The sequence below is a fragment of the Vanacampus margaritifer genome, chromosome 7 (assembly GCF_051991255.1).
Source record: "Vanacampus margaritifer isolate UIUO_Vmar chromosome 7, RoL_Vmar_1.0, whole genome shotgun sequence".
NCBI classification, from domain to species: domain Eukaryota; kingdom Metazoa; phylum Chordata; class Actinopteri; order Syngnathiformes; family Syngnathidae; genus Vanacampus; species Vanacampus margaritifer.
In genome coordinates, this window is record NC_135438.1 from 23,570,367 (window position 1) to 23,590,897 (window position 20,531).

General features: G+C 37.6%; 3 protein-coding genes across 11 annotated transcripts in view; 2 read left to right on the forward strand and 1 right to left on the reverse strand.

The window, feature by feature from the left end:
* Window positions 1-2,249, reverse strand: part of LOC144054740 (STE20-like serine/threonine-protein kinase) — a 28,079-nt gene extending 25,830 nt beyond the window's left edge. The window contains exon 1 of one of the 2 annotated variants that reach the window (XM_077570005.1): window positions 1,379-2,243. In XM_077570005.1, the coding sequence (XP_077426131.1) occupies window positions 1,379-1,528 (150 nt within the window). In that variant the 5' untranslated portion in view covers window positions 1,529-2,243. Of the gene's footprint in view, window positions 1-1,378 lie in introns of both variants that reach the window. The other variant, XM_077570004.1, reaches the window with a different exon arrangement.
* stn1 (STN1 subunit of CST complex) lies at window positions 2,038-16,249 on the forward strand. Of its 2 annotated transcripts, none has more exons than XM_077570008.1 (10): window positions 2,038-2,197; window positions 2,625-2,751; window positions 2,862-2,957; window positions 3,168-3,239; window positions 3,913-4,083; window positions 12,654-12,765; window positions 15,411-15,561; window positions 15,661-15,786; window positions 15,856-15,928; window positions 16,023-16,249. In XM_077570008.1, the coding sequence occupies exons 2-10, from the start codon at window positions 2,634-2,636 to the stop codon at window positions 16,178-16,180; spliced, it is 1,077 nt and encodes a 358-aa protein (XP_077426134.1). In that variant the 5' UTR covers window positions 2,038-2,197; window positions 2,625-2,633; the 3' UTR covers window positions 16,181-16,249. The 2 variants fall into 2 exon arrangements, with proteins under 2 accessions (XP_077426134.1, XP_077426133.1); XM_077570007.1 differs by having other exon boundaries at window positions 2,050-2,197; window positions 2,647-2,751.
* Window positions 16,250-17,194: 945 nt separating this feature from the next.
* Window positions 17,195-20,531, forward strand: part of sh3pxd2aa (SH3 and PX domains 2Aa) — a 118,339-nt gene continuing 115,002 nt past the window's right edge. For all 7 annotated transcript variants that reach the window (XM_077570918.1, XM_077570919.1, XM_077570922.1 and 4 more), the window contains exon 1: window positions 17,195-17,995. In XM_077570918.1, the coding sequence (XP_077427044.1) occupies window positions 17,843-17,995 (153 nt within the window). In that variant the 5' untranslated portion in view covers window positions 17,195-17,842. The remainder of the gene's footprint in view (window positions 17,996-20,531) is intronic.

Consider the following 20,531-nt stretch of genomic DNA (forward strand, 5'->3'; position numbering starts at 1 on the left):
TTATTTTGTGGCAAAAAGCCCACGGAACAACACGCACATCGAACTTTGTGCTTGTGTTATGACAAATTTACCAGCCAGGTGCTACTTAAAGATTGAAAGCAGTGTCACAATAGCAATAGGTCTGATTTTCATTCGTATGGAGGACACAACTTTTCAGTGTTACAACTAGTTAGTCAACACAATGCAGTTTTACTTTTACTTTACTGAATAGTTCTGTCCTATGGCTGCTTCTTTAAGGTACGGCAAATAAGATTGTGTCCTGCCTACCTTTCAACAAAATGCAACCAACTTTATGACTGTAAGTACTAGGGGTGTGTTAAAAAAAATCAATACGGCAATATATCGTTGTGGGCCTCTTTACAATACACGTATCGATACGCTGGTGGGCTAATTAAACGCTGGGGGAAAGACTGTTTGACTCATTTAGCAATTTTGAGCAGTAAGAAGATAATACTTTGTCTATAATTAATGTGATAACATCATTCTATATCTATCTCTCTATCACCCATCTCTCTATCTATCCATCACTGTCACACGCCGTCTCTGAGTGGGACTAGATTGCATTTTAGCTACACGAAAGTCCACCATGTGTATCACTACATGTATGGTGTTTAATGTAACATTCTTGTTTCCAGTTATTGTTAATTCATCAGTTAATCATAAAACTGTATTGTACTCTCTGTTGGTCTTGGATGTAGTATGTTTGGTCACTTGTCACAAAGTCATTGAGGAATAAGACATGTAACAAGGTAAAAATCTTGACTTAGAAAGACTACTTGTATGTTTTCTTGATTTCCCCCAAAAATTCTGTGTTGCATAAAAGGTGCACGATGGATATTTATGGAATGAAACAGACTCTTGTGTACTGGTATTTATCTGGCATACAAAGTAATCCAAACTGACAAAATTCTTGCAGATTCAATGAATTTTCCTGATAGTTCTCTTCTTTGTCTATCTCCACAGAAAACAAACACTCTCAACTAATCACTTAAGGTACATTTTGGACTCAGTCACTATTATGCAACACAGAAGTTTTGACATAAATACAATCTTACTTTTCTAAATTGGAGAACCATTTATAACACCTGATGAATATACACATACAAGGTAAATGATATCCAAAAATAACATTGGGTGGTTTGCTGTTATTAGCAGACAGTGTGAGAACAGCTCTACATTGATGAGAATAGCCAATCATGTGGAATTAGAAGGTCCTCAGCAGTCAGATTTGACACAGTTCTATCACAAGGTTGTTAGTGTCTCGCTTTTATAAATGGTGGGTGGCTCTCAGCTGACACTTGGTGGTAGTAGCCTTGTGGGTACAGTTACAGAAACTGATCTACATTTTAAAATAACACTAAGAGTTTGAGAGGCTTACCTTGAACACTTTCCCAAAGGCTCCATCTCCCAATTCACCAATAATGTTCCATACTTCCTCCGGGTTTTCATCTCTTCGGACATGCTCATATTGTTTCTTCTTCTTCTCAGACCCCAATTTAAATATTTTACGGAAGTTAAAGAATGACATATTAAAGCATAGGTGATTCACTTGGAAATTGGTGAAAACAATGAGAGTTGAATCTCTTCCTTTTGTGGCACCATGTATAAAGCAGAGAAGTGCCGTCAAGTCTGATTACCACCGCAGCTTTGATAACCAGTACAAAACCTAGCTTAGCCTATGACTCTCGAATGACCAGTCCAGAGAATTCTGTGCTCTTTTGTACATCGTGGGCCACTTGGGTCATACAAATAGTGTAGATTCTCCTGGACTTGCCCTGGCATCAGAAATCCACCCGAACAATACCATTCATTTTATGCTAAGGGCTTGTACCTACTCTAGGCGACCCATGGCCCCGTGGGTTTCCTTCCTCAACCAAAACAGAAAAAGAGTAAAGCGACTGTCCTTCCAAGTAGTTCCGACGAGTGAAAATATTAAAAACTTTTGACATAAAGTCCGTTTACGTTCTCGAAATCACGTACTTCTAAATTAGCGAAAACATTCATCCTCCCTCGGTATATGGGTTTGGTTTGGTAATCTAGCGGATTTAGTATCAATGCGCGTCCACGCGTGCGCGCGACGTCGTGTGTCTTTCTTTTACTTCACGCTCTTGTTGATAGTTGGCGCGGACAACTATCAAGTCTTTTGCTGCCCTCGTCTACAATAAAGAGCATAGAAACAGACCATTGTGGAGAAAAGGTTTGTTGACGTTATAACAGCAGCATTCGGGAGAGTGCTGAGTGACATTGTTGTGTTCGGCATGTGGCATTGTTTCCTTTGTACTCAGTGTGTGTAGACATAACTACAAGTCCCAGGCACCATCAGCATTCTTCGAAGGCGCGTTGTTTGAACTCTGTTTATTTTTTTTTAAGCGTAAATTATACGAATTCATGCCACCTCTTAAAGTACAGTAATACATAGACACACATACATACAGTCCATTAACTAAATATAAATATATATATAAATTTAAAAATAACAAGTGTGTCACGTGACCAATGTTTTGGCGAGAGACGAAAAGCTACACGTAGCTACCTAGCTTACTTCCTTGCTAGAGTACTGTAGAGAAAGCGCACCTAAAGTATAAACACCCGATTTTCCTGCCAAAATGACATTTCGGCATTAGACTGATACAATGGATCCTGCAGAAGAGCTCCCATCAGTGTTGTGGGGTTTGGACCCGATTTTTTCTGCTTTCGCCAAGCTACATATCACAGACATCCTACAAATGAGGGAGTCCTGTCAAGTGCCAGGTAAACTTTTTGCATACATTCTACTAACTTGCTTTGTTCAGTAATGCAATAATAAAAGCTATTACATCAACGCTACAACGTTAATCTCTTTCCCCCTATCCGTGTATCAGATATTTATTTCTACAAGTCACATCCGATCCACAAGGTTGATGTTCTTGGGACAGTCGTTTATAAGAGGGAAAGAGATGACTTCTTCTGTTATGGAGGTAATTTTGCTCTATCCCCGTGCGCAGTAAAATATGTGTGTGTACTATTATATAAACACGTGTTCTGAATATATGCGTATCTGTCAGCATCTAATTCCATGTGTTTGTTATTGTTTGTTGTGTGTTTCCAGTGACTATGCTAAACACAATAACACTGTTTTTGTTTGTTTTTTACTCTGCCTGTCACCCCGCTCCCCTCTTTATTTACAGTGGACGATGGGACTGGTGTGATAAACTGCATGTGTTGGAAAAATGACTTGATGAAAGAAGAAGTTGATTCTGGTAAATGTGAGACCGCCTTTGTGAAGTGGTTGCATGATAAGAAAAAAAGCAAGCAGTAATGCACACCGTTTTTCAAGTAAATATTATGAGAAACAGAGTAAACAAAATAAAAAAGTACAGTATATAGATGCATGGTCAGTCAAACTGTTTTCTCCCTCTCAACGTTGACCAAGGACAATCTCACTTTATGTTTTTAAATGAATCAGACTGAGAAGAAGCTTAAAATTCCTTAAACTTTATGAGTACTGTAAAGGGAAAAGTCACTGTAGTGTAGAAGCAACACAAGTACATTACATTTGTTAATTGATAACATTACCGTGTATTACTGCTGCTTGAGGGTTAGAGGGTTAATTTTTGATTTTTTGCTTTTGATTAATTTTTCAACCTTTTTTCTCTCATAGCAATACAGGTGGGATGGTGTGCATCCTCTTTGTACTGTGTTTACATATTTTCACGCACTTGCCTAGGTTGTCTTTGCAACTTACACCAACAATCCTAAAAGTTGCATGCTAGGTTAATTGCCGGTATATAGGGGAGTGAGAATGGTTGGTGATCAATCCATGGTATTGGCTGCCTCTCATTCTCATCAGAAATAATTGATTACTATATTGCAATATTGGTATCTAAGTAAATATTAAATACAGCTGTGGAATTTATCATTTTGTATCTCCAGACAGGGGAAAACCAACGGATGGCCTTCAAAGCTTTAATCTAGCTGTTGAGCTAAAAAAGCTGAGACAGGCCCAGCAGACTCACTGCCGCCTAGAAATTGGAGAGCTTCTGCGGGTCAGAGGACTAGTGAAGACGTCAAGGCAGCAGAGAGAGATTATAGCCATCACCTATTGTGAGTGAATTTGGTTATACTTGCTATTCTACATTTACTGTTGTACGAATGAGGTATTTATGTTAGTAAAGACAAGAGCTGCAGTAGTAAGGATGTACATCTCCATTGCAAAGGATGGTACAATACTGTACTTCAGAGGTGGGCAATCTCGGTCCTCGAGGGCCGGAGTCCTGCAGGTTTTGTAGGTTTCTCACTTCCAACACAAGCTGATTCCAATCAACAGGATCGTTATCAGGCTTATGCAGAGCTTGCTGATGAGCTGATCATATATCAGCTGTGTTGGAGAAGGGCAACACGCAAAACCTGCAGGACTGCGGCCCTCGATGCCCACCTCTGCTGTACTTGCAGTCAGGTCCATAATTATTGGACATGGTCACAATTATCATCTTTTTGACTCTAAACAATATGGATTTGAAGAGAAACCAACAAGATGTGTTTTAGCTGTAGACTTTCAGTTTCAATTTGAAGGTATCCACATCCAAATCAGGTGAACAGTATAGGAGTTAGAACCGTTTGTTTATATGCCACTCACTTTCATAGGACCAAAAGTAATGTAAAAGCAGCTTGATGAATTATAAAGTATTTTGGTGAATATTATCTGCATATATTCAGCCAAATGCTTTAGAACTCATTGAACGGTGTTTCACAGTGCAGATGGACTACGGCCCAAAATATACTGTGAAAGCAACCAAATAGTTTTTTAAGGCAAAAAGTGGAATATTATGCAACATCACTTGACCGGAATCTGATTGAACATGCATTTCTATGGATTACGGCAAAACCGAAGGGAAAAGGACCCAAGAACAAGCGGAAACAGCAAATTCGACATGTTGAATCGGCGTCAGGCGTCGTGGCATTTGATCACTGTGATTGGCTGTTAGCTAGCAAATTAGTGTACAGGGCAAGAAAAGGAAGTGACGAACGCGGATAAACAATACTGATGGAAAGCCTGGACCAATTTTTTTCTCGCTCATTTTGCGCATCGCCACCCTGTTGTACCCTCTGCATTTGAACGTACAATGTCTGTCTGGACAGAAGATCAGGAAGATGACTTTGTCTTTTTGGTTCAAGAGAGACCGGCATTGTATGATATTACCGTTAAAGGGTATGCCGATAAAGGTATGAAAGCCAAACTATGGCGTTACGTTTTAATCCCGCCCCCGTTAAGAGGTTCCCGGTTGCCTTTAGGAATAATGACTACCGCTGCTGATGGTATGGAGGGGAATTATTTCTTGCGCATGCGCTGAAGGTACGTAATAGTCGGGGTCGGTGCGGTGTGTATTTACGCCATTTTTCTATGCGACGTGCCGACGTCTGGCCAAAGGTGACCGACGCCTACCCAATGTGCCAACGTCGGATTGGTGTATCTAGGCCTTAACACAACACTACTTGTCCCCCAGCCCCAAGAAACTGTGGACATTTGCCCCGAACACTCCACACTGAAAGTAAGATACAGGATGATAAGTGCCGTCGCAGTCAAAAATTCAGGGCTCCTTGTACTCATCTGGCCATTGGTGGTGCATGCGTGATGTAGAAAAATCTTTAAAGCACATCTTGTTTGTTTCATTTCAAATCCGTATACTAGTTATAGTTATGGACCTGACCGTATCGTCAGTACACTGCATATAATAAGTTAAACACATGGACAAAATTGTTGGTATGGCGTGTTAATGAATGAAAAGCCTTTAGTGGTGTCAGAAATAACAAAAGTTGTAATAAATAAAAATGTAAGGAACATTAAACCAATGAAAGTTAGACATGGTTCTGAATTGCGGTTCAACAAAATTCTTGAAAAAAACTAACTCATGAAACAGGCCTGGACAAAAATGGTGGCACCTGTAGAATAGATAAAAAAATAATAATTTGAATATTTGAACATTTATCATCACAGGTCTCTTTTTCCTATTTAAAGGGTGAGAAGTTGTCACTCTGATGTTTGGTGACATGGTATATTCCACACTAAACATTGACCATAGGAAATGAAATACAGAGTTGTCTCAGGAAACTAGAAATACAACTATAAACAAGAAAGTTAAAGGGGTGCGTTGGGGTGGGAGGCGCTCCTGCTCCTGGGTTTGCTCTCCAGCCGGTGGCCCCTGTGGGGCCCGGGGGTCCTTTGGCGCTGCCGCGGCCTGGGGGGCCCTGAGGTGTTGCGCTTGCTCTGTCCTGGCGGGGGTCGACGGCTCCCCTCTTTTGTGGAGATTTTCATGCACGCCAGATCCACCACACCAGCATCTATCGAAACTCAGACACAATCTTCCTCAGGTCATTGAATCGGTGGAGGCTGGTGTCTGTGGATCTCACTCTGCTTCGTCTGTCCTTCCTTCCTTTCCTCAGTATCTCCTTTGGTCTCTTGAGGTCTCCCTGATTTGTTGAAATTTAGATGTCTCTGGGGTTGGTGAAGGACTCTGGTTGGTGGCCTGGTGGGTGGTGTCTGGTCGGTGCTGGATTTCACTTTCCTTTCTTTTCTTTGGTCCTTTCTCGGGTTTCCTGACGGCCTCTCGACTCTGGCTGGAAGTGTTCGGTTTAGGGGAACGGTATGGGATTTTATTTTATTTTATAGGTTTTAGGTGAACTAATGAATACACACACACTCGCACGCACGCATACACACACGCACATACACATATTCACCCACATACAAAAAAAAAATACAAAAATACAAAAAAAAAAAAAAAAAGGGGAGAGCAATGATGATGACATGTCAAATCGGTAAAATTACCGAATGAACAATACTGAGCTCTCCAGAAAAAAAAAAGTTAAAGGTAAAGCCTATAACATCTCCATTCTCCAATCATCTTCTTTTTTTTTTTTTCCCAGCAGAGCTCAGTATTGTTCATTCGATTTGACATCATCATTGCTCTTCTTTTTAAAAAAAATAAATAAATAAAAAAAAAAAAGTTTTTTTGTTTTGTTTAAATATATATACATATATATACATATATATACATATACACACATATATATATATATATATATATATATATATATATATATTTTTTTGTATGTGGGTGAGCATGTGCGTGCGTGCGTGTGTGTATTCATCAGTTCACCTAAAGCCCATTAAAAAAAAATCCCATACTAATAATATAATATAATAATAAATTGCCAAATGCAGAAACATCAATGTAAGTTATCACGATGTAGTGGCTCTCGCTAACAGACAGAATTAAGTAACCAGAATTAGGTTAAAAAATTCTATATATGTAGACCATGTTTCTATAAATTTTGATATTTGGTTTTTATTTGAGGCAGATATTTTTTCCATTAAAATGTGATTTATGAGGAGGTTAGACCATTGGTCGATATTCAGAGTTTGTTTATTTTTCCAGTTAACAAGAATTGTTTTTTTAGCGATAGTAAGGGCTACAAGTGTAGATTGAAATTGTTTATGTGGTAAATCAGTTGTTGTTAGGTCACCTAGCAAACACAAGTTTGGAGATAAAGGTATCCTACAATCCAAAATAGCGGAAAGTTTTTCTAAGACTTTAGTCCAGAAATACATAACCGGAGTACATAACCATAAAGCATGAACATAAGTGTCTGTAGTGTTTTGTAAACATTGGAGACAAATGTCGGAGTCTGAGAGTCCCATTTTCTTCATCATATATTGAGTAATGTATGTTCTGTGAATAATTTTATACTGGATAAGTTGTAAATTTGTGTGTTTTGTCATTTTAAATGCGTTTTCACAAACTTGAATCCAAAAGTCAGATTCCGGTGCTATAGACAAGTCTGTCTCCCATTTCGAGATGGGTAAAGACATTTTATCAGTATATGAAAGTAACTTATATATTTTTGAAAGTTTTTTTGTTGTTGTCGGAGAAAGCTTGTTAATATCTTTAGCTAAAACAGGCGGTTGGAGCGTACCCCGAAGTGTTGGAATTTTTTTCTTTATCATATTTTTAACTTCTAGATAATGTAAAAAATTTCCGTTTTTTATATTGTATTTTTGGAGCAAGGATGTATATGATCTAAACATATTATCTGAGAAGAGATGGTGGAGATGTGTAATTCCTTTCTGCTCCCACACACCTAAATAAAACGGTTGGTTGTTAAGTTGAAAGTCGGGGTTATGCCATAGGGAAGAGAGCCCACAGGGCTCCACTTGGGCTTTTGTCAATTCTAGTGCCTTCCACCAGGCAGTCACGGCGGCGGAAATCATTCGGTTTTTAAAACAATTATGTCGCTTAATCGATGTTGTAATAAAGAGTAAATCTCGAAGTCTGAGGTTATTACAATCCTTCTGTTCTAGTTCCAGCCAACAGTTAGTGTCTCTGTTGGGTTGTGCCCATAGAACGATATATTGTAGCTGGTTAGCTATATAGTAGTACCTAAAATTTGGTGCCTCTAGACCACCTTTGGATTTACTTTTCTGAAGAGTAGATAGACTAATCTTTGCTTTTTTTTTATTCCAGTAAAATTTTGTAACGGCTGAGTCCAACAACTGGAACCATTTAGCCGTAGGTTTAAACGGGATCATTGAGAAAAAATAGTTTATTTTGGGTAAAACTTTCATTTTAATGGTGGCTATTCGTCCTATTAGAGAAATAGGAAGATTATTCCAGCGCTCCAAGTCACTATAAATGTTATCCAGAAGTGGAGAAAAGTTTAAATGAATTAAATCAGTTAATTTAGGTGAGATTTTTATGCCTAAGTATTTTAAATTACCTATAGGAAATGAGTAGTGTGGGTCCTGGCTTGCAGGGTTCCATGAATTTTCTGTAATAGGTAGAAGTGTTGATTTTGTCCAGTTAATAGAATAATCTGATAACTGTGAGAATTTAGTTATTAAATTAAATACTTCCCCTAGCGAAGTAGCCGGCTTTTCTAAATAAAGTAAGATGTCATCGGCATATAGATTAATTTTATGTTCTGTTACCCCACAGTGAATTCCTTGAATCCTTCTTTCCTGGCGTATGGCTAATGCAAGTGGCTCAATAAATATTGCAAATAATAAAGGGGATAGTGGGCATCCCTGTCTTGTGCCTCTCTGTAAAGTAAAGCTCTGAGATATAATCCCATTAGTAGTAACTGTAGCTTTTGGAGAATCATATAATACTGATACCCAGTGGATAAATGATTTCCCAAATTTATTTAAAACAGCAAAGAGGAAGGACCAGTTAACTTTGTCGAAAGCTTTTTCTGCATCCAATGATATAATAACTGCCTTTTTATCATGCCGCTGTGACATGCTAATAAGGTTAAAGAGTCTCCTAATATTATTAGTAGAGTGCCGATCTTTAATAAAGCCTGTTTGGTCGCTATGAATGATTGTCGAGATTACTGTTTCTAGTCGAGATGTGAAAGCCTTAGTGATAATTTTAATATCAGTGTTAATTTGTGAAATCGGACGGTAACTTGATGGAAGGGTGGGGTCTTTTTCTGGCTTTAATAAAAGTTTAATTGCTGCTGTATTCATGTGTGGGCGTATGTAACCCTTAGTTTTAATTTCTGTTACTACTCTTAAGAATAGTGGAGCAAGCATTAACCAGAAGTGCTTAAAAAATATAGCCGGATAACCATCCGGGCCAGGTGCTTTGCCATTAGGCATACTATCTAGAGCACTGTACAACTCGTTTATAGTAAGTGGCGCATCTAACATGTCTTTATATTCAGTAGTTAATTGAGGTATATTTAAGCTACTGAGGAATGCCTCAATATGCTCAGGGTTAGGCTTGTTAGTTTCTAAGTATAGGTTACGATAATAGTTATAAAAAATGTGATTAATTTCTTCTGGTGATTGTGTGCATTCACCAGTTGTCCCTTTAATCGCCGTTATAAGAGATTTTTCCCGATTGCGTTGAAGTTGGTTTGCAAGAAATTTACCTGATTTGTTATTATATTCAAAGTTGTTATATCTCAATTGTTGTATTATAAATTCTGTCTTTTTAGTTAGCATATCGTCTAACTGTATTTTTGTATTTTGTAAGTCAGTCCATATTTGGTTATTTGGGTTTATTGTGTACTCATCCGTCAGTTGTTTAATTTTATCTTCCAAGTCTTTTTCTGATTTTTGATCCTGTTTCTTTTTATAAGATGAATATGATATAATTTTACCTCTAATTACTGCTTTCCCAGTTTCCCAGAGAAGAGATGGCGATAGGTCTGGAGAGTCATTTATTTCCAAAAAGTCTGCCCACTCTTTTCTTATAATTTTGTCAAACTCTGCGTCGTTTAGCAGTGAGATGTTAAACTGCCATGTCGGTGGTGGTTTAAAGTTATAATCAACTTGTAGGGAAAGGGAGACTGGTGCATGGTCGCTAATAATAATAGGATGTATTTTTGTAACAGTTTTATCAGCAATAGAGTTATTTGTAAGAAAATAATCAATTCTTGAAAAAGACTGGTGCACAGCGGAAAAGAAGGTAAATTCCTTCTTATTTGGGTTTTTAAGTCTCCAGCTGTCGACGAGGCCAAAGTCATCCATATATTCCCTATTACTTTAGTAGATTGTAATCGCCTACATGTTGTATTATTAGAACGGTCAATTAATGGATTTAAGACTGTGTTAAAGTCTCCTCCAATAATAATAGTAGAGTTCGCTGCTAAATCAAACAGCTGAGAGAAAAAATCATGGAAAAAGGCCGGATCATCATTATTAGGGGCATATAAATTACCAAGTGTACATATTTTATTAAATATAGTCACCTGAATAATAATGTATCGGCCCTCTGGGTCTGTTATTGTATTATTTAAAGTAAAGAGTAAATTCTTATGTATGAGTATACAGGCTCCTCTTTGTCTACTGTTATAAGGGGCAGAGTACGCTTGGCTAAAATTCTTATCAATAAGTAATTTTTCTTCAGATTTTTGTAGGTGGGTTTCTTGTAGGAGGCAAATATCTGCTTTTAATTTTAAGAGATGGTCTAAAGTTTTTATTCTTTTTGCTTCTGAGCGAGCGCCACAAACATTCCAGGAAACCAGAACTAATTTATGCATACAAACAATATAGACTCAGTCCTGTGTATATATCTGCATAGGCCATTTGTCAATATTAGTATGTTATAGGATAGAATCAAAGTGGTTAGGTGGTTTATGTAATTTGTGTAAAATATGAGGTGACGAGTAAGTAAATATAACAGTGAAAAAACAGGTAGGGAGGTAAAAGTAAAGGATCATCTTGATGTTCCTATGACTACAGTTGTATACATTATTCAGAAACGTACTATCCACTGGACTGTAGCCAACCTTCATGGATGTGGCTGCAGGAGGAAAATTGATGACAGATTGAAGAGGATAATTGTATAATACGAATGGTAAAAGAGCCCAGGACAACCTCCAAAGAAATTATAGGTGAACTCCAAGGTCAAGGTATATTAGTGTCAAATTGCACCATCCATCACTGTTTGAGCCAAAGTGGACTTACATAAAAGTAAAAATAAGTCCAAAAATAAAAAACAAGATTCAAGAACTAAAAATAAATATAAAAATACATGTGGAAATAAAGTAATAAATACATATATAAATATAATTAAATGTCAATCAATAAAAATGCTCTGCTCTCATATTTATTTAATCCTGCAGACCCTTGTCAGCATGAAATGCGTCATGAAATCTTATTCAACTTCGTTGCTAAACTGCCTTTCGACAGTCACCAAGCAGGTCGGCGAACAAGGAAGTCTCGACGGCTTGCATGGATCCATCCAGCAATGGACGGCCAACTTGTCCACTGTCTCCACAACTTGTGGTGACACATTTAGACTGCCCCCTTATTTAAATAACATTTCAGGACACATTTCATCTTGACAGCGTTTGCAGCATGAAATAAAGAAATATGAGAGCAGAAGATTTTTATTTATTGATTAATTTAATTATATTTATTTTGTATATTTCCATTTATTTTAATTTTTGTTTTTTTAATAACATTTTTATTTTTATTTTTTTAATTATTTGGGCATTTTTGGTCCTCCGTAGGACACCACAGTTGAAAATAAATCATAAAGGTCTTGCAATAGGCTAATGACCTAAATTAAAAACACTAAAGAATGGCTAAGAGCAAAACATGCCATCTGGAGAAAGTACTCTTCAAACCTGAGACAACTGGAGCAGCTTGCTCAGAAGGATTGGGCTAAAATTCCTGTTGACAGCTACAAAAGTCTCATGGACAGTGAGAGAAATTGATTGCCTCAACAGTTTGCGAAGCAAAATTTTAAGTTAAGGTTACCATCATTTTGTCCCGGCTTGTGTCACGAGTTTGTTTTTAAAGGGACAGTGAGTATGTTTGAATGAACAATCCAACACAAATAGCCTGCTATATACTGGCGCCAAGTGTATAAATAGTTTGGACTAGATAATGATTAGATAAAGAAAGTGTGTCCTAACTTTGGCTCGTGCTGCAACTCGTAACGACACTCCCAAGTTGCTGTTATGGCCAAAACCATTTGCTCACAATTTAAAAGCATAAAATAATTGGGACTGCTGTCTCATGATGGATAGTCCATATACCTGACTTTCTTTCATGCGCTCATAACCAACCACATATCCACACATTTTTAATCGGAGGAGCCACACAATCTTCATCTTGTGGCTATCACTTTTGTGCTGTGTGTGTTTGTGTGTGTTCCCAGATAAAGTTAACGACCCGGTGATGGCCGTCCAGATTGAATGGATGATTGAGGTTTTACAGCTGTGCAGAGAGTTCTATGACAAACCACTCCATCTACAAACTAACACCACAAGGTAAAGATTAGGACTGCAACAATAAATCAAATAGTATTGATTAAAATCTTATGTTGTGTGTGTTGTATGTTTTGTGTATGTAGTGTTGGCAACTTGGCAACAAATTTAATTATTGATTCGTTGTGTCGCGCAATTAATACGTCACTCATCCATTGTGTCGCACTTTTATCGTGTCAATCGCAGTACGGCACAAGTTGAGCGGTAAATAAAGTAAATTCTGTTCAAATGTAGTGTATAAATAAACTTCATTTGCACTTACTACACAGATGGTAATACTTTAACGAAAAAGCTTCAAGTGTTACTGTTCATAATTGAGGCCTATTTGGCGGATTTTGAAGGGAAACATTAAAAAAATATATATTATTATTTTTTTGGGTGGCCCCATGGCTTATTGTAAAGGTTTTTGATTCCAACCTAGTGTTAAAAAAAGATAACTTATAATTTAATTCAATGTTATTTTCTACACAATTTATATGTTCTATGAGCCCCACAATATTAATTGGAATACTGTGCTTAGACTACTAGAGGCGCATAGAACATATTACTGTGAAGACATTTTTTACTTGACAGCCCCCTTTAAGAGCAGGATTTTTTTCCCCCTTCAATTTATTTTGAACATACATAGAAATTAGAGTACAACATAGTACAGTCACTTGTAAAAAAAGAGAAAAACAAATACAATTTACAATACATTATGTGTAATAATAACATATTTATCTACCAATATGAAACCATAATATTCAGTCATTAATCCATTGATATGATAGTTTGTATGTTAATTTTACGAAATATTACACATGAACCCATATTTTCCCCAGAACAGTGAACAATTCCTTTTCATATATAGTATTTCTACTTTACAATATTACCGCTATATCCTTATATTAGTTATTCATCAACAATAACATGGTTGATGAACAGCGTGCGTTCATGTTAAAGTTTATTCTCAGCCTCTCTTCTCCATACCGCCAAAAATATTTCTTTCATATTTATTTTTGTAATGACTGAATGTTGGACATGGTTGTATTTCCCTATTTAGTTTTCTTCCATATTTTCACCCAACAGACAGCAACATAAAAACATTTCATAGTTGTTGTTGTTGACTGTTGAGTATTTTAAATTTCACTTCTCCCTGAAACCATAACCTCCCTCTCTTTCAAAAAACATATTATGCATAACATTATATAACATATTATGTATAACACATGGTAGTGGTAGAAAATTATGTCTGGCTTTATAGATTATTAGTGCAGCTTTAAATTCTACAGGATTAGCAAATTTTAAGACTTTAAGACAGCCGGTTTGTGTGGTGAAGAAATCTGACATTTTGGATAAATCTCATTGCTCTTTTTTGCGGTATGCACAATGGTTGTAATGTAATGTTTACAAGTGTTTCCCCAGACTTCTGAACAGTAATTTAAATATGGTAACAGTAGCAAACAGTACAGATGTGAAGTGAATTCTGGTTATGTGCATGCTTTGTTTTCTTACCAGGACAGAAGTGCTTCTTGAACGTTTGGATTGGGTGCAGTTTGTTTTATGTGAGGTTTCCAGCAGATTTTATTGTCAATTATTACCCCAAGGAATTTACCAGTAGTGTCATTTACTAAGAGCCGCTGTTGAGGTCTTTATTTGACGACTTGATTTGACCTGTCCAAATGCCATTAATTTTTGTCTTGCTTAAATTTATTGCTAACTTGTTTTCATCAAACCATACAGCACTTTGAGCTTTTTTATTCAGTTTTTATTTTTATTCTTTCAATTCTGAGGTAATTACCTCCAAAATTATTAATAGTTATACTCGCCCAGCTTCATAAACAGTTGCGCTTTGTTAAGTAGCTCCTTAGCCAATTCAAAGTTACCTTTTCATTTTCACTGAAGCAACCCCCTTCGCTCCCGGCTATTTTACTAGATTTTGACTGATTTTGCAAGGCCCGTAGAATATTATGTTCTATTGCTATAAAAACATGGAACCTACCAAAAGAAAGATTAGTCTCTTCTTTCATCAGGAAAAAAAGTACATTTGTCTGTTTCTGTTTTGCAGCATTTAACATTAGAATATAGCTAAGTTTCGTCATTATTCACAAACCTGTTGAAAACACTGGGAAAAACAGCTTGTTGCAACATGGCCCTTGCTGTTCTTTTATACTCTGCTGCCACCTGCTGGCCGTTTTTTTGTAATAACTACCATTGCTTTCAGCGGCCTCTTCAGGTCAGAAGTTGCATCAAAGACTTCCGTATGGTCTAGCATAAACAAAAGTATAAATACGCAGGACAAAGTCTTGAAAAATGTATTTATACGTTTTGGGGTTTGAATTAGTTAATAAAGGGGAGAATTTGTGAAATGTTTTGTTTACAGATTCTTGGATTCATCAACAAAAATAATCGACAGATTAATCAATTACTGAAAGATGTTCTCCAAAAAAGAATATCACACCTAAAACTACATGGTCGAAACATACAGTTTATGGTGTAAGCAGTGATTCTGTAGCCATATTACAATATTTAGTTTTTTTTTTGTATTTTGAAATGTAATTCCTTGGGTCTTACAAAGAGTTTTAGCCCATTTTCTCCTACTCAAATATACTTGTTGCTATATGCTGTAAAGTGTTTTCAGCTGCATTTTCTTCTTCTCTGGTTTTCAGTGACTCTCCCATCAGTACCCTCAGTAAGGCAACACATATCATCAAAGATTTCTTTGATCAGAAGTCTGTGAGCAAGTTCAGACCTTATGATGTTCAGGACCTCTTGCAGCCTCTCATCACCAGCTGTGCTGAAACAGCACCTGCAGACCAGGTGCGCCATACTATTCGCTACCACTGACACATTCATTGGATGTTACTAAAGAACATGATGAAGAAGTATTGAGTATTTTGATTCTATGCTGTTTTTTAGGAGCCGGCGGTGGCGGATCCATCTACATGCCAGCAACTAAGAATGCTCCTTAAAGAAGCCTTGCAAGTTTTACAGGATGAGGGCATTGTGTACCACAGGGTGAAGTCCCAGGATGAAGTCTATTTGGTAGGAAACAGAAGCAGATGTCAGTTTGGAGAATCCTGGACATTTTTCACCCTTTTTGTTCCTTGCTAGGTAACTGCACAGGATAAAGATCTACTTATGGCAGTCAAAGACATAATCAGGGAGGACTCAAAACGAGAGAAGCGTACGTGACTCCATTTTATATCAACGTTACCATCTCCTGCAGGTAGAACTCGACATGATCTGTGTTCTCACTGCAGTTTTCTTGTCTCTTTAAGATCGAGAGAAGGGTTGCCACATTTTGCACATCCTGTCATCAGTAAGACAGCGCCACAGCTTGAACGTGAGCAGAGCTGTGCTTGAGCTGGTTCTCAAATCACTGGAGTGCAACAGTGACATTGTCAGCACCAGAGATAACTATTTTGCTATGTTTTAGGCTTTACACTGATTCTATTTCTTATTTATTTATATAAAAAAATAAAGATGTATATAATCCTGTAGTAAAGTTTTCTTCTACAGTAGTTTTACTATTTACATTTATTAATGTAAATGCAATATGTATTTCAATTTTTTTTAATGAAAATTCATACTGCGTGTTATGAATTTTTGCAGCAATTACTGTACTGTAGTGAATTCAGAGATTTCTTTCAAAAGTTTGAAGAAAAAAAACATACTGAAAACCTACAAAGAGGGACAACTACTTGTATGTATAGTAGGGTGACCAAACGTCCTCTTTGAGATGATAGACTATTTTCTTACGTCCTGTTCGGGCGTCCGCGTTTAAAAAAAATAAAAAAAATCATGAAAATGTTTAGTTGGCATTGCGTGACTAATAGGAGGTGAAGTACATTGTGCAACTGCGACTGGTACCTCAATTTCAAGGCAAGCTGAATTGGACAGAATGACAATTATTTCATGATGTACATGCAAACAAGAGTGACAAAATGAAATTAGGAAATATGGAAATAAGTGTATTGCATTCACTTGAAAAAAATAAGCAAAACTGTTTTTTTCTGACATTCTTTTAGGGCTTTTTTAAAAAGTATTTTTTGAAGTTTTCTGGTTGATTGAATTAAAAAATATATATTTGTTTCTGTCATTAAAAATCATGCACTGCAAAAAACGGAAAAAAAATCTGAAAAACGAAATAGAGACGTTTTGTTTCCCCCCAAGTGAATGCAATACGTGTCCCTTCATAAGACAATTATTTATTCATTTTGCTACTCTTGGTCCTAGACATCTGTTCTGATCTCATGAAGTCGAATAAACGTTCATATAACGTGAACATGAACATATAATATGCATGTACATGCGTAGAAAAGTGTACAGGGGGCAGCATCAAGCCAGTCAGTGGGCGCGTTCACGTTGAGAATGCTTGCATCGGATTGGTCGCTGGTGTAACATCTGTAGCCACACTTGCAGCTGCTCATGTCTCCGGCCAGAAAGCAGCTCATGACTCAGTGCCTGCAGTGTTCAACTGAACCGATCCGACGCGGCCTTGGAAGCAACTCAATGAATCGTCGCCGTGTTTGTGGACCTCCCTCGTCTTGTTCAATACGTAACAATCTCCCGCCAAACCCGGAGGAAAAGTTATTTTAGAGACGAGTCTGTTCCTGCATTGATTTATTAAGCGAGCGATATGTTTTCAGATGGTTTCCCTTCATGAGCATTTGATTCCAAGTAACCCAGTGGACGTATGAGAAGCACGTCCCACTATTTCCCTAAAATCCTTGCGGCTACTGGAATACGAGAGGCGTTTGGCGCTGGCTTGACCAGCCATCATCCATCCAAGCAGACTGTGACGTCCAGGTATGCAGAGGATCTCGTGGCCACCGAGACAGACACAAAGGGACTCTCTTGAATTTGCCCCCCAATTTAAGGTGATTGCCTTCTTCCGGCGTGCTGTGTGGGCAGCGGAGGAGTCAACATTACCCTGACGGCGTATGACACCAAGGGTTGGCGCACAGCCTTGTCTAAAACGGACTGTTGATAAGTTTCTAATCGGATTGATGGTGGTTGGGCGAAGGCAGAGAAGACTGCCAAACTGGCCGACAGCGACCTGACGTCTTTCTCTGAACTGTCTGGGAATCGGCGTTGAATGCGGGGATTTATTCGGCGTGATTCGAGCTGCAGCAGCTGTCTGCCAGTCGCGTTTATGTATAGCTTTTGCAGGGTCAAGATGCAGGTTCGGACTGTGCTGGACGTCAAAGTGGTGGACGTGGAGAAAAGGCGCAGTCCATCGAAACACTACGTGAGTTGCCTTGCTCATCTTTGTCTGTGCTTTTTCATGCCCACCTTCTGCAGTAGCATCATAACTACTAAACGTTGTATCTTAGCCATGAATATAGCCTAGCTGCTGTGACAATACAACAGCGAAAACCATATAAATCATCTTCTCGTCAAAGATCATTCAGGATCATCTGTTATAACCGTGCCCCATCAAATGGCAACAAAATCTACAAAGAATGACATTACAGTACTATGATTGAATTGATTAAAATAGCTTGAGGAGGTATTTACACCATGCTGCAAGTCAGTGTTCATCTATCTGTTTAATTTGGGAAGTGCTCATCAAATGTTGAAGTTAATGTAGTTTTGCCGCTAAGCATACGTTCTCTCCCATGACATGTTTTACATTCAATCAGCATGTTCAAACGTTTTATTTCATTTCCCACCAGGGGCATATTTAGTTATTTAGGACCCAAGGGCAAGGCAACCCCCTCATTGGGCCCACCAAAAATTGCAAAGATTTTGAATGTTAATATTTCAACTAAAATGAGTGGATTTGAGACAATTATCATATTTGCTGAGTGAAATAAAGTACTTTAAATCCTTCTTGAGAGCTTTTTATCCAAAAAGCCAATGTTTTTTTTTGTGTAATTGGTAAGAACTGAAATCAATTCAATATAGTTTACCATTTCAACCACTTTAATACTAATGGAAAGTGTCACTATCACTCTGCACTTCATCACTACTGCATACTTAGCTAACACTGACCGCAGTTCTTCTACTACTGGCAAGACCGTCAGGTTCTTGCTGTTGTCAGTTAAGTGAAAGACCAAAACATGATCTAGTTTGAGCTCGGCATTTTTGCACAATCTGTGTCACTGTGAAAAAGGCTCAAATGTTGTATAGTTTTGATAAAATATATTAAATTCCTTTAATGCAACACATAACAGAAAACACAAACATCCCTTTGAACAAGGCTTATTATTGCCTATCCTATACAAGACCACTGAGTTAGATAAAATCACACACACACACACACGCACGCACGCACGCACGCACGCACGCACGCACGCACGCACGCACACACACACACACACACACACACACACACACACACACACACACACACACACAACTACTACACTCACGTTATGTTTCTAAATGTTTTGCATTTTATCAGTGTCACTATAAGCATGAATTATTTTACATTCTAAAGTTTTCAGCAGGCGTACAAAGCTTCAACGCATCATCAATTCCATTCTACAATTTTACTCCCAAAACTGAAACTGAACTGGGTCCTAACTTTACGTTTCAAACTTAAATAAACCCCTTCAATTATAGTTTCCTTCTCTTAATTTAAAGTAATTCTGAATGCAAACAGGTAGGCTATTGTTTACTTTCAAATACACAATATCCCAAAAATGTAAAATACCAGCAACTATAAATAATTGATTAGTTAATTCTCTGTAGGCAACCTTATTCACTATTCTATTCACTTTAACTGTAATTTAATATCTGGGTCTATATTTGTTTTATATAGATTTCGCCAAACTTCAGCACAATATGACATGAGGCGGCCACCGCCACCTAATTTGCTTGCCTCCTCCAGCCTGAGCAACTGATATCGCTCAACACAGTGCTCCAGCTGTGTTGATTGAGTTCGGCAGGAACACATTTGAACTGCAGTTGCAGTGTTGCGCCAGTATAGAAGCGCTATATCAACAGCAGTGCACCGGAAAGACCTGAAGCAACAACTGAAGAAGAAACCGCTTTATTTTTTTAATTTTATTTTTTAAACTTTAATGTACGGAAGAAGACACATCATGGCGCAACTGTTGCACATGCCCATTTCTTGGTTGCGAGACGAAGGTGGCGCGCTCCAGCCATCGCCAAAGTAATAAAAACACAGTGTATACAATAATAAACATAATAGTGTTTTACAATAACGCTGAACTATATTTACAATTTAATATGTACTAGTGGATTAATTTTTATTGACTGTAGTTAAAAAATGGCAAACATTTATGGCAACTTTATATTCATGTAATCTCTAATTTCTAGTCTCTGATCGTAAAATGGCTGCAGGAGGGCAGCCCATAATAGTATCGGTCACTGCCGCGAGTACCAATACCTCAAAATAAGACTGGTATTGGCACCGATATGATACCTATCACCCATCATAGTCAGGGTAATACCACCTCTGCCTCAATTTGAGCCAGGAAAAATCCTGGAGAAGAGTACAATATATTAAGCACTTGGTTCTGTTTTAAGTACTTGAATTAAGAATAAAACAATAATAAATATGTGTCATTTATTAGATTGAAAAAAGCTTTATTAATAATTTAAAAAAAAAAGAATGTCTGGTGGCCCATGTAAATCTTGGGGCCCCAGGAATTGCCCATGCTTGCCTAACAGGATGACCTCCCCTATTCCAGGTACAGGGAAGGTTGTCACTCCAGTTACAGTATTAGTTTAAGTAAAGTAACTCAAAACACTTTTTGGGTGGATAAGACACAAAAAAATCCCATTTGTTAGTAATTGGGCAACAAACAAACATG